The sequence below is a fragment of the Salmo salar genome, chromosome ssa04, assembly GCF_905237065.1.
Source record: "Salmo salar chromosome ssa04, Ssal_v3.1, whole genome shotgun sequence".
NCBI lineage: Eukaryota > Metazoa > Chordata > Actinopteri > Salmoniformes > Salmonidae > Salmo > Salmo salar.
The window spans coordinates 69292637-69307720 of NC_059445.1; the positions used below are offsets into that span (position 1 = coordinate 69292637).

At 41.2% G+C, this 15084-nt stretch overlaps 1 protein-coding gene across 1 annotated transcript; it reads left to right on the forward strand.

The window, feature by feature from the left end:
• Positions 1-297: 297 nt before the first annotated feature.
• On the forward strand, positions 298-15084 carry ncf1 (neutrophil cytosolic factor 1). Its single transcript, NM_001165350.1, is given in 11 exon segments — positions 298-383; positions 664-744; positions 885-960; positions 3149-3314; positions 4136-4194; positions 4354-4476; positions 4876-4983; positions 5684-5801; positions 5983-6096; positions 6268-6443; positions 13083-15084. Coding segments are annotated over 11 exon segments (1239 nt in total). The 5' UTR covers positions 298-311; the 3' UTR covers positions 13229-15084.

Here is a 15084-nt window from a genome sequence, read left to right on the forward strand (position 1 = left end):
ATTCTTGACTATAACAGCTTTATAACTTAAATAAAATATATTTGAGATGGCCTTGAATGAACTCTGAAATCTAACGAATGACACAGAGAAAAAAAATACTGAAATTATGAATTGACCCAATGAACTCAGGATCTATGCAATCAAAGTTATTACCGTTTCTCAGTAAAATACCAGAGTGATAGCTACGTGAGGTATCTGTTGAGGGATGACCTCCTACAGGGGGTGGTAGCTTTCTGAGCTCACTCTGTTGCTATAAAGCCATCTTCCCTTTTCACCCAGCACTCTTGATTATCACTCTTCTGCATCTCACAATGGAGGAAATCTATGTCAGGCATGTGGAGTTGCTGGGCTTTGAGAAACGCTTCTTCCCCAGCCAGCACTATGTGAGTTTGAGACTACCATTGTTGACCAAAATACACAATGGTTCAGTGGAGGTTCATGCAGTACTTGTGGTTGTTTCCCAGACACAGATTAAGCCTGGTCATAGACTAAAAAAGCATGCTCAATGGAGATTCTCAAAAGAGAAATGCTTAAAAATATGTAATGACCAGGTATATTTGTTAACATCAAATTGCTCTGATGACATTTTTCATTCAGCAAAAGCCATTTCTGATGAGCATTTGATTGGAGTTCTTCACTTATGTTTTTGTCTACTTTCTGAAGGTCTACATGCTGATGGTGAAATGGAATGACCTCTCTGAGAAGTTGATCTATAGAGGGTATCCGGAGATCTACACCTTTCATGTGAGTAGCTGACTCACACAACTTAATAACCAGAAAGCAAAAAGTAGGAAAGATGGACAGCTGTGTAAATGCTTTTGAATGACTGCCTTCCTACTACCCCCACTGATCTGCAGTCAGTTGATAATGCGTCTTGGTTATAGAAATCCCTGAAGGAGATGTTCCCCATTGAGGCAGGTGACATCGATAAGAAAGACAGGATCATCCCTGCACTACCAGGTGAGGACATGTATCTGCTCTACGGCTTACCCCTCCACCATGATAGCTGATGTGTGGTTAGCGCTCTGGCAGTGTTTGCCTGCAACACATAGGTGGTGGATGAGGTGAGTTTCCACCTTACTATGTCAAGTGCTTTGAGCACCTAGGTGGAAAATCATGGATAAAGAAAGTATTGATGTCTCGGCAATTTACTATAGAAATGATGTTGTAATTCTAGTGTCCTTTGAGTGATTCCTCATGAAACCCAGACAAAAGAAATCATGATTTTCACAATGTAATCCATAGAAGAGGGATTTGGAGAAAGGATTGTTGACATGTTTTTGACATTTGTATCTAAAAGCATAATTGAGAAATAGTCAACGTTGGCATATTTATGACATTATTGGCCTTACCCAGGCCTCATTTAAGATTCCCTAGTGTTTCATAAATCGGTGCTACAAGACAAACATTGGTGTCATATGAAGTTTTACTGCTTGCTCTGTGATATAAGTAGTATTTCAATTTCAATAAAAAAAAATATAAATATTAACAATTCTGGGGGAAATGATTTTTCAATATATTGTTGAAAATTATACTATGCCAATTTCTCCAGAAAGAAATGGGCCATAACTTTAAAACTAGCAGAGATCCCACTCTGGAACTTTGATATGCCCGTATGTTCAACAATATATTGACAAATTAGCCAAATCAAAAATGGTATATTTTCAATATTCATGTTTTATATTTTAATATTCATACATTTATTTAAAAATACAAAAACTTACTGTAATCAAAATACTACTCATGTTACAGAGCAAGCGTGGTAAAGCTTCATATGACACCCATTTTTGTTTTGTAGCATTATGGAGTCTTAAAGGAGGCCTGGGTAAGGCCAAAATGTCATAAATATGCCAACTTTGATTCAAGTTTATTAATTATTTCTCAGTTATGCTTTTAGAACCTAATGTCAAATATATGTCAACAATCATTCCTCCAAAAGGACTATTCTATGGGTTACATTTTGTGAAGATGCCCAAAATCATGGTCCTTTTTTATCTGGGTTTTATGAGGAATCACTCCTTTGCCTTTTTGCTTCATTTGAAAACATTAAAAAGTATACAGGTAAGTGATGAATGCACTTGGGTGAATAGACAAAAAATAGGTAGTGTGTGTGTGTTTTTTCTCAGTCAATGCTTTGCATAAGGAAACACCTGCTGCTGCAATCCAGATGTGACAAATGTACTTCTCGTTTTTTAAACAATGATAATCAGTAAACCATAACTAATTCTAAATTAAATCATGGTTCTGGGTCGGATCTGATAGTGCGAGTCGGCTTGGTTGGTTTTGGTCTCTACCTCCCTGCTCCAAATGTCACTCGCTCATAGTACGGCCCCTCCCCCGCCTGCTAGAGCTGCACCTCTCTCCATCCTCTCGTGCTTTATCAGCTCCAGTTAATAAAAGAGCTTAAGTGAATTTTCTGCTGCTTCCCACATTCGGATCAGACTGGGTCTAGACCTTACCAGGTCAATACAGAATGGGTCTCGTTGTCCGTTTGGAACGGGTCTGAATTTACATTTTTTATTTATGCGTGTAGGATCTGGGTGGGAAAGCCACAGGTCCATTTTGGAACAGGTCCAACTTTTTGGACCGTGAAGACCTCTACTTTACACTTAAAAACTGATGGGTAGTGATTCTGTATGTTTAACACAGGCATATTACATATTTTACACTTTGGATTTTTATCAAAGATTTTGTACTTTCAGTTCTCCCTAAAGGCAGCATGTTTTTAATCCAAAGGCTGTGACCACTTGTGATCCAATCCATATTATTTAGCACAAAAACAAAACTAACGAACACAAGGACTTTCCCTCAACAGGGCTCAAGTGGTTATTAAGGTTGTGTTGATGCAACATGGGAAAGCAGAAGTTGCAGACAAACCTGATAAATTGCAGACAAACCACATGAGATTTGTTTGCAACTTCTGCTTCCCCATGTTGCATCAACACAACGTTAAACTTGAGCCCTGTCCTCAAAGTCCTTATGTTAGTTTTGTTTTTGTGCTAAATAATGTTTTTCACAGATAAACATGTAACATCTACATCCACCACTGTAGTATTCAATTTTGAATATTCCATTTGAAGGAATTGGGGTTCTCTGTTTTCTCCCTTTCCTTTGGTCCCTCATTCCCTTTGGTCCCTCCTTTCCTCAGCGCCAAAGTGGTTGGACAACCAAAAGAGCACAGAGACCAGGCAGAGCACTCTGGCTGAATATTGCAGTTCTCTCATCAACCTGCCCCCCAAGATCTCCCGCAGCCAGCTGGTACGCAGCCTCTTCAAGGTCCGACCAGAGGACGAGAACCCACCCGCTCAACACCCGTCAGTACAACTACAAGCAGCCTCACTACTGATCTGTAAACACTGTAGCTACGTTCTGATTCTCTACCCTTCTCCGTACATTTACATTTTAGTCGACACTCTTATTCAGAGCGAATTACAGTAGTGCATACATTTTAATACTTTTTTTGTACTGGTCCCCCATGGGAATCAAACCCACAAACCTGGCACTGCAAGCGCCATGCTCTAACAACTGAGCTACACGAGAAATATGTACTCGTACACTCGCCATTATGGATTTTAAAATAATTGACTGGTATGAGGAATATGGTGGCAACTCCCTCCAGCCATGTATGCACCAATCCATTGCTTCTAAATGCATGCGGGGGAGTGAACCAGAGGAGGCTGGTGGACGGAGCTATATGAGCATGGGCTAATTGTAATAGCTGGAATGGAATAAATGGAATAGTATCAAACACATTTACAACGAGCCGGTCCTCCTATAGCTCCTCCCACTAGCGTTCCATTGAATTAAACATTGTACACTGTTCTGTCATACTGAACACACCCCTGGAGAAGGGTAAGGAATTGGAACGCAGCCTGTTTCATTCCAGGAAGATGTTCCAGGAAGATGTTCCCTTCCGTCTTCTCTCGTTCACCCCCTTCCCAGATCTGATAGGACTGGATGGGTGAAAAGCAATATGGCGGAAACTCAGTGGAGTTGTTGCTTACGCCTACCCAGTTGTATCAGATCCATGAATGGAAATGAACTAGGGAAGTGGACAGCTTCCTGGAATGAAACTCAGCCTGTATTACTTTTTACTTCTGGATTGATAAGTGAGTTCTCAATGTTTCCCATGTAGATTAAAAAGAAATGAGACCTTTGTGGTGTCCAATGACAAAACGAGAGACAACACTTCTGGTAAGAGCCTGTCTCTTGTCTTTACCCTTTTTATTAACCCACTAATAGACACACTTTTCTAGCCGAACTTGAGGGAATATGGGCTCTAGTGTGCTATAGTCCTGCTATAAAGAAATCTACCATAAAGATTTAAGAGTGTAATTTTTGTCGTCTGTTCAGAAATCTCTGGCCCCATCATATTGGAAAGCTACAGGGTGATTGCTGACTACAGCCAGACCTCCAAGTATGAGGTCACCCTGCATATTGGAGACTTGGTGGAGATTGTGGAGAAAAGCCCGAATGGTGAGTGTCATAAGACATAAGATCACTGACCCAAAGAATGATCCCAGTCAGAGAGCAAAGCCATCTGAAAATTGAGTTGTTGTAATATCAGGCTGTTGTATTCAGTGTACACTAGATGACAGCACCAAGCATGAACCATGAACATTTTGCATGAAATGATAGGCACAAAAGTGTGCTTGTGACAATGTGCACTGAATGCAACATACATGGTGATCCCTAAGGTGTCCCTGATTAACCGATTGCTGCTCCTGGGTGATGTTCAGTAGGCACAAAACAGAAGACAACAGACTGAAACAGGGAGAGAGTACCTGGACCTACCCCCAAAAACGTTTAACATTGCATGCCCTACTGAACATGACCTTAGTGTTCACTTGACCTTTGACCCCTTTACCATGGCAGGTTGGTGGTTCTGCCAGTGTGATACCAAGCGGGGCTGGGTGCCCGCCTCTTACCTAGAGCCCCTGGATGGACCAGAGGAGTCGGAAGAAGCCGATCCCAACTACGCAGGCAAGTCTCCCCACTTGTCAGGACTCCAGCTAAAATAAGAGCCAGGAGGATAATGGTGTCACTATCTACTAATGATGGGGGGATCGATAGTTACATATCGGGATATTATTTTTGACGATACATCGTATCGTTTTGACAATATTGCAATATTATTTTTGCGCTAGTTGGCTGTACCTGCACCAAAACTCATTTTTCTTTCATAGCCTGTTCTCCATTTTCTTTTTAAATAGTGGGCCAATATATTTTCAGCACTTTTATTTCCATGATTGATCAAAACGTATTTTCTCATGGCTCTCTCTTGTCCCTCTGCAGCAGACATATGGTGACAATATGTTTGGAACATCGAATCACAATGAAATCACACTATTGAATCACAATACATATAGAATTGTGAGAATCTCAATACATATTGTATCTGCACCTAAGTATCGTAGTAATAGCTTATCATGAGGTCCCTGGCAATTACCAGCCTTACTATCTACATTTTAGTCATTTACATTTTTATCTAATATCTGTTGATTTGTGACACTGTTTTCAGTGAGGTCTCAGGAGATTTGTTAAGTTTTGTGTTGGCAGTGTACATACTACAATATCAACCTAATCCGAAACAAACTTTAAGAAGTTAGGGAAGTCTTTCCTCTAGGTGGTAGACAAGCGTTGACTTCGAGCTCATAATTCCAATGTGTGTTTGTCCGCACAGGAGAACTCTACATCACCACCAAAGCCTACAAGGCAGCACAAGATGATGAGCTGACTCTTGAGACGGGGGAAACTATCGAGGTCATTCACAAGCTCCTGGATGGATGGTGGGTGGTCAGGTATGTAGGCTGATTCTGTACTCTTCTACTCTTCCCTCTCTCTATTCGTCTCTATGAAAGTCAGTCCACAGTCAGGCAGCTGTTTGGATCAGTAGTAACTTACATATTTTCTACTGTTGTATCATGTAGCCACAAACACAGTGTTTCTAAGTGCTTGTTGGGTGCATATTGTCTTGGATAGGAAAGGAGAGGAGACGGGACACTTCCCCTCAATGTTTCTCTACAGAACTGGAGAGAAGAAGGAGATGGCGTCGGAAGAGCATGTGATGAGAAGACAGACACCCCCACCCAGACGGTAGGACTACAAACTTCAGGAAATGACTTCCTCTATGGATAAAGAAAGTTATGAGAGCATAAAAACTCAGACAAAGACGAGTACCTAGTCTTTCCTCTATTGATACTTCTCTTTTTAACGTTTTCTTTTAACTTCTCATTTCCTCTTTACACATTTCCTTTTGGCTTTCAGTTCAACAATCCGCAATGCACAAAGTATTCACAGCAAAGGGCGCCAGCGCATCAGCCAGGACACGTACCGCAGGAACAGTCGCCGCTTCCTGCAGCAGAAGGGCAGCCGGCCCAATCAGCCCAGGAAGACGTCCAAGGCCTCCACACAGTCCCCGCTGCAGGACTGGAATAACAGAGGTATACCTAGGGTTGCAAAGGGAGGGTATATTACTGAAAACTTTCCAAGTTTACCAGTAAACTACTAGAATTTTGGTATCAGTTCAAGGATTTTATGTCATCTATAACAAGACATCTAGTGGCCCTTTTGGGTACTTCAGATTATCACAGGTGTCTAATAATCTCTGTCCCTCTGTGTGCCTTTATCGCATGTAAAATATATGAAATAATTGAATAAGATTTAAAAATAGAATGACAAAGTTGTTAAACATTATCCTAAATAAAAAAACATCAACATAGTCAATAGCAATGGTGTTTAATATGAGGGTTTCATCATGAAACACTAAACAAAAATATAAACGCAACATGTTAAGTGTTGGTCCAGTGTTTCATGAGCTAAAATAAAACATCCCAGAAGTGTTGCATATGCACAAAAAGCTTATTTCTCTCAAATTGTGTGCATAAATGTGTTGACATCCCTGTTAGTGAGCGCACATATCCTTTGCCAAGATAATCCATTCACCTGACAGGTGTGGCATATCAAGTAGCAGATTGAAGAGCTTGATCATTACACAGGTGCACCTTGTGCTGGGGACAAAAGGCCACTCTAACATGTGCAGTTGCCACACAACACAATGCCACAGATGTCTCAAGTTCTGAGGGAGCGTGCAATTGGCATGCTGACTGCAGGAATGTCCACCAGACCTGTTGCCAGATAATTTAATGTTAATTTCTCTACCATAAGCCGCCTCAAACGTTGTTTTAGAGAATTTAGCAGTACGTCCAACCGGCCTCACAACCGCAGACCACGTGTATGGCGTTGTGTTTTGGCGAGCGGTTTGCTGATGTCAACATTGTGAACAGAGAACCCCACCGCCACTATGGGGCAATGGTATGGGCAGGCATAAGCTACGGACAATGAACACAATTGCATTTTATCGATGGCAATTTGAATGCACAGAGATACCGTGACGAGATCCTGAGGCTCATTGTCGTGCCATTTATCCGCCGCCATCACCTCAAGTTTCAGTATTATAATGCATGGCCCTATGACGCAAGGATCTGTACACAATTCCTGGAAGCTGAAAATGTCCCAGTTCTTCCATAGCCTGCATATTCAAGACATGTCACCCATTGAGCATGTGTGGGATGCTCTGGATCGACATATACGGCAGAGTGTTCCAGTTCCCGCCAATATCTAGCCACCATTCACAGCCATTGAAGAAGAGTGGGACAATATTCCACAGGCCACAATCAACAGCCTGATCAACTCTATGCGAAGGAGATATTACACTGCATGAGGCAAATGGTCGTCACACCAGATACTGACTGATTTTCTGATCAACTCCCCTACTTTTTTTTTTAAGATATCTGTCACTAACAAATGCATATCTGTGTTACTAGTCATGTGAAATCCATAGATTAGGGCCTAATTAATGTATTTCAGTTGACTGATTTACTTATAGGAACTGTAACTATGTAAAATCTTTTAAATTGTTGTGTTTATATTTTTGTTCACTATTTTACTATGTCAATATGTATAATGAACAAAAATATAAATGCAACATGCAACAATTCCAACGATTTTACTGATTTATTTCATTTAAGGAAATCAGTCACTTGAAATAAATTAGGCCCTAATCTATGGATTTCACATGACTGGGCAGGGGCGCAGCCATCTATGGGCCTAAGAGGGCAAAGGCCCACCCACTGGGGAGCCAGGCCCAGCCAGTCAGAATTAATTTTTCCCCCACAAAAGGGCTTTATCATTTTCATCAGCTGTCCAGGTGGCGGGTGTCAGACGATCCCACAGGTGAAGAAGCCAGATGTGGAGGTCGTGGGCTGGCATGATTACACGTGGTCTGCTGTTGTGAGGCCGGTTGGCTGTACTGCTGAATTCTCTTAAACAAAGTTGGAGGTGGATTATGGTAGAGAAGTGAACATTAAATACTCTAGCAACAACTCTGGTGGATGTTCCTGCAGTCAGCATGCCAACTGCACACGCCCTTAACTTGAGAAATCCGTGGCATTGTGTTGTATGGCAAAACTGTACATGTAGAGTGGCCTTTTATTGTCCCCAGGACAAGGTGCACCTGTGTGATGATCATGCTGTTTAATCAGCTTCTTGATATGCCACACCTGTCAGGTGGATGGATTATATTGGCAAAGGACAAATGCTCACTAACAGGGATGTAAACAAATTTGAGAGAAATACGCTTTTTGTGCATATGGAACATTTCTGGGATCTTTTTTTTTTCAGCTCTTGAAACATGGGACCTACACTTTACATGTTGCGCTCATATTTTTGTTCAGTATGTTTGTTGTCAATATATACAGGCAAGCTCCGCTCTAGTCACTCCTTTACAGCTCAGCTATAAGGAACTTTGTGACAACTGCTGATGTAAAAAGGGCTTTATAAAACACATTGGATTGAGCTCAATCTAATAATCCCAAGTGTTTGAAAGATAGATACTACCCCGCCGGAGACCCTGCTTCAAACAGTACCGGCAATGGCTTGCTCCCAGAGATGTACACTGAGTATACCAAACATTAGGAACACCTTCCTAATACTGAGTTGCACCCCTCCCCCACCCTTTTGCCTTCAAAACAGCCTCAATTCGTTGAGGCATGGACTCTACAGGGTGCCGAAAGCATTCCACAGGAATGCTGGCCATGTTGACTCCAATGCTTCCCACAGTTATGTCAAGCTGGCTGGATGTCCTTTGGGTGGTGGACCATTCTTGATACACACGGGAAACTGTTGAGTGTGAAAAACCCAGCAGTGTTGCAGTTCTTGATACAAGAACCTGGCACCTACTACCATACCCCGTTCAAAGGCACTAAAATCTTTTCTTTCCCATTCACCCTCTGAATGGCACACATACACAATCCATGTCTTAGTTATCTCAAGGCTTAAAAATCATCCTTTACCCTGTCTCCTTCCCTTCATCTACACTGATTGAAGTGGATTTAACATGTGACATCAATAAGGGATCATAGCTTTCAACTGAAATTACCTGGTCAGTCTATGTCATGGAAAGAGCAGGTGTTCTTATTGTTTTGTATACTCTGTGTGTATTGCAGTCTCCATAAAAGTAGCAATGCGTATGCCCCGACCACCTGAGGATTTAGCTTTTCCTGTGTTTGAGGGGTACAAATTCTACTCACTTAAATATCACTGGATTGATTGCTTTCATTTTACTCTTGCGACTATTTCCTACTCTTGCGTGCCATTTGCTTTTTTCCCACTAGCATTATGACCGCAGAAATGTTTGTAATGACCTGTCACACACTCCGGTTATGGCTGAAATGCATCTAAGGGGACACTACTCATCCACGGTTTTCTATCCTCATTGAAAACCGTTTTACTTTACCTGAATTCAAGAAATAACGACACAGTTGATTTTTGGGGGTGATGTTATAACCGGATTATAGCTCCCATCCAAATGACATCATAGTAACCAGTCAACTCCATTACACTCAAAGTTACTTAAACATCAGCCAGTGAATGCTAGCCATCGTTAGCTATCAGTCTATCTTAATGAGTGTTAGCATGCTAACAGCATACCCTGCTCACAATAATTATTATTTCTAAGGGGTATACAGTGGGTTAACAATATCAGTCAAATAATGTTGTATTGGGCATTTCAAACAACATTCCCAGCTAATGAGAAAACAGTCATGGTATTTACTTTAAGAGAATTAACGAGATTGAACAAATGAAGTTGGACTAATTTGAATGGCCGCCAACAGCAGATATTTACATCCGTACTCCAGTGGACCCCATGTGAACGCCACGCTGTGTATCCCTATAAGAACTCCAACTCTTAGTCGGGTACTTAACGTACCGTCTCGATACTTATATTACAAAAAATAGACGAAAGATAACTTTATTTTGGTGAGTGTTCATTTTTTGTGCAGTTGAAATGTTAACAAATTAGATGTGCTGAAATGAAAGCCACTTCCGTAAAATTGAACACTCAGATTATAGTGATATTATCTCTGACCCCGCAAACACTGTAAAGGATGTATAGATAGGTACAGTATAACCTAGAGCAAGTTTGTTGAGTTTAAATTGGGTGTATCCTTCTCTTTAAACAATTGTTGAATTATGCAAGCGAAAGTGACAACAGTAATGAATAATTAATGAGGCTGTCCAGACTAGCCATACTCTACAGGTAGATCACGGTCCACATCCGGATCCATTAAGGGGTCAATGCAGACCGCGGGTCCTGAATAATTTTCTAGAAATAAAAAAACTTTTTGTTTTGGGGAACTCAGTCGGGCATTCAACTTACTACCGTTGAGAGTTGTAATAGTAGAATGCACAAGGTGCAATTTCAAAATGTGGTAGTGAGTGCAAGGGCAGTTTTCCTCTTATGTCATTCGCTGACAGACATAGAGCTATTTATTACCTGTCAGAAATTTCCAGTTGATCAACTACTAGCCCATGTTAGCTAGATAGGTAAATTGAGCTAACCAGATATCTATATCTTGTATATATCTTGGCCAGATGCCCAAGAGCCCCCATTGATTTTGTTGAGTCACTCCGGTATCTCATGAACACACATTGTGAACAGTTTGGGGTTGCGAGGTGGGAGTGTATTACTACTACGCCGATAAATTACAATATCCATTTGGATCTTTGCCACCTAGGAAATTGGTGTGATGGGACCTTCTCAAATAAACACAGCAAAAAAATAAACGGCCCTTTTTCAGGACACTGTCTATCAAAGATAATTCGTAAAAATCCAAATAACTTCACAGATCTTCATTGTAAAGGGTTTAAATACTGTTTTCCATGCTTGTTCAATGAACCATAAACAATTAATGAACATTCACCTGTGGAATGGTCGTTAACACACTAACAGTTTACAGAAGGTAGACAATTAAGGTCCGTTATGAACATTTAGGACACTAAAGAGGCCTTTCTACTGACTCTGAAAAACATGAAAAGAAAGATGCCCAGGGTCCCTTGCTCATCTACGTGAACGTGCCTTAGGCATGCTGCAAGGAGGCATGAGGACTGCCAGGGCAATAAATTGCAATGTCCGTACTGTGAGACGCCTAAGACGGCACTACAGGGAGACAGGAGTGACAGCTGATCGTCCTCGCCGTGGCAGATCACAAGTAACAACACCTGCACAGGATCAGTACATCCGAACATCACACCTGCGGGACAGGAACAGGATGGCAACAACAACTGCCCAAGTTACACCAGGAACGCATAATCCCTCCATCAGTGCTCAGACTGTCCACAATAGGCTGAGAGAGGCTGGACTGAGGGCTTGTCGGCCTGTTGTAAGGCAGGTCCTCACCAGACATTACCGGCAACAGCGTTGGGCACAAACTATGGGCACAAACCCACTGTTGCTGAACCAGACAGGACAGGTAAAAAGTGCTCTTCACTGACGAGTCGCGGTTTTGTCTCACCAGGGGTGATGGTCGGATTTGCGTTTATCGTCAAAGGAATGAGCGTTACACCGAGGCCTGTACTCTGGAGCAGGATCGATTTGGAGGTGGAGGATCCATCATGGTCTGGGGCGGTGTGTCACAGCATCATCGGACTGAGCTTGTTGTCATTGCAGGCAATCTCAACGCTGTGCGTTACAGGGAAGACATCCTCCCTCATGTGGTACCCTTCCTGCAGGCTCATCCTGACATGACCCTCCAGCATGACAATGCCACCAGCCATACTGCTCGTTCTGTGCATGATTTCCTGCAAGACAGGAATGTCAGTGTTCTGCCAAGGCCAGCGAAGAGCCCGGATCTCAATCCCATTGGAAGGTGAGGGCTAGGGCCATTCCCCCCAGAAATGTCCGGAAACATGCAGGTGCCTTGGTGGAAGAGTGGAGTAACATCTCACAGCAAGAACTGGCAAATCTGGTGCAGTCCATGAGGAGATGCACTGCAGTACTTAATGCAGCTGGTGGTCACTCCAGATACTGACTGTTACTTTTGATTTTGACCCCCCCTTTGTTCAGGGACACATTATTAAATTTCTATTAGTCACATGTCTGTGGAACTTGTTCAGTTTATGTCTGTTGTTTAATCTTGTTTTGTTCATACAAATATTTACACATGTTAAGTTTGCTGAAAATAAACGCAGTTGACAGAGAGAGGACATTTCTTTATTTGCTGAGTTTAGTACCCCTGGTCTAAAGAATGCAGTTTTATAATTAAAGGTAGCCTAGACAGAGGAATGTGGGTGGTTACAGCCCTGTTCCACCTCTTTATGTTAATTTGTCATGTGACCAAACAGTATATTCAAATGAGGCACAACTTTTTTAAAATTAATTTCAGAATATTTAAAACTACCTCATACTAAGAAAATGTATATGTGGGTGCATTATAAGAAAAAGTGAAATGTTACAATGAATTGAATACTGGAATTCCCACATGCCTGAACTTCATTAATTATTTGTCTCTCCCAGTACAATGTCTTGTGTGCTATAATTCAGTCAATATCTGATGGATTAAAACAATTCTAAAAGTTTGGAGTCTCTTCATCCAATGTCCAACTGTTAGATTAATCAGAATTGTATTTTTAACATTTTAATCATTTAGATGACCGTTGCTAATAAAAGGCCTTCATAATTCCCTAACCTCTATAGATTGACTTTCATTAATTTAGGCCTGGTTTATTGTATTGTTTTTCAGACAACATCCCAAAGACAGCGGGCTCTAGTCCAGGGGGTGAGCTGAAAGGGGCTCCCATCATCCCCCCTAGGCCCAGTCCTGAACTCATCATGGAGCGCTGTACAGAGAACACCCGCAAGAAAGTCAGTGTCCGCAAATCAAGCTAAGCTTTTAACCTCTATGGGCTAGGTGGGACGCTTGCGTCCCACCTACTCAACAGCCAGTGTAATCCCGTGGCGCGTTATTCAAATACCTTAGAAATGCAAAACCTTCCATTTTTCAAAAATATGAATATTTTACACCATTTTAAAGATAAGACTCTCGTTAATCTAACCTCACTGTCCGATTTCAAAAAGGCTTTACAATGAAAGCAAAACATTAGATTATGTCAGCAGAGTACCCAGCCAGAAATAATCAGACACCCATTTTTCAAGCTAGCATATGTCACATAAACCCAAACCACAGCTAAATGTAGCACTAACCTTTGATGATCTTCATCAGATGACAACCCTAGGACATTATGTTATACAATACATGCATGTTTTGTTCAATCAAGTTCATATTTATATCAAAAACCAGCTTTTTACATTAGCATGTGACTAGCATGTGACTAGCATTCCCACCGAACACTGCCGGTGAATTTACTAAATTACTCACGATAAACGTTCACAAAAAGCATAACAATTATTTTAAGAATTATAGATACAGAACTCCTCTATGCACTCGATATGTCCGATTTTAAAATAGCTTTTCGGTGAAAGCACATTTTGCAATATTCTCAGTAGATAGCCCGGCATCACAGGGCTAGCTATTTAGACACCCAGCAAGTTTAGCACTCATCAAAGTCAGATTTACTATAAGAAAAATGTTATTACCTTTGCTGTCTTCGTCAGAATGCACTCCCAGGACTTCTACTTCAATAACAAATGTTGGTTTGGTTCAAAATAATCCATCGTTATATCCAAACAGCGGCGTTTTGTTCGTGCGTTCAAGACACTATCCGAAAGGGTAAATAAGCGTGGCGAGCATGGCGCAATTCGTGACAAAAAAATTCTAAATATTCCATTACCGTACTTCGAAGCATGTCAACCGCTGTTTAAAATCAATTTTTATGCCATTTTTCTCATAAAAAAGCGATAATATTCCGACCGGGAATCTGCGTTTAGGTAAACAGACAAAAGAAAAGAAAGCATTCGGTCGACTCGGGCACGCGCCTAAGCCCATAGTACTCTGAGCGGCCACTTGCCAAAAGCGATAAAGTGTTTCAGCCAGAGCCTGCCTCGATATCGTTCAGCTTTTTCCCGGGCTCTGAGAGCCTATGGGAGCCGTAGGAAGTGTCACGTTATTGCAAAGATCCTCAGTCTTCAATAAAAATAGCCAAGATGAAACACTACTTCTCAGACAGGCCACTTCCTGCATGAAATCTTTTCATGTTTTGGCCTGCCATATGAGTTCTGTTATACTCAGACACCATTCAAACAGTTTTAGAAACTTTAGGGTGTTTTCTATCCAAAGCCAATAATTATATGCATATTCTAGTTACTGGGCAGGAGTAGTAACCAGATTAAATCGGGTACGTTTTTTATCCGGCTGTGTCAATACTGCCCCCTAGCCCTAACAGGTTAACTGTGTGGATCTGGACTCATGTCAGCAATGCAATCAGAGATGGGTTATTAATGTGTGCATTACAAGCTAAACAGCCGATAAAGGCAACCATGTGTGCCATAGAGGGCATTTTACATTTTGTTCTGAATGTTACCACTTAGCACTAGCTAACTGCTTATGGAGAAAGTAAAACAATAGTGAAAAGTGAATGTATGTACAAAAGCAAAGGTGTATTTGTTTTTCTAGGGTCATTTTTCTTGTTACTTTTACGTATGCAATGTTTTTAATGTTTTTTGATAAAGTGTGTGGTTGTTAAATGTGTTTGACGCAGTATGCGGTTTTTGGAACATAAGAATAGTTATTTATTTGTTGAATTTAACCATTTGTAACCTACAAAATAAATAATATATTCAGAAAA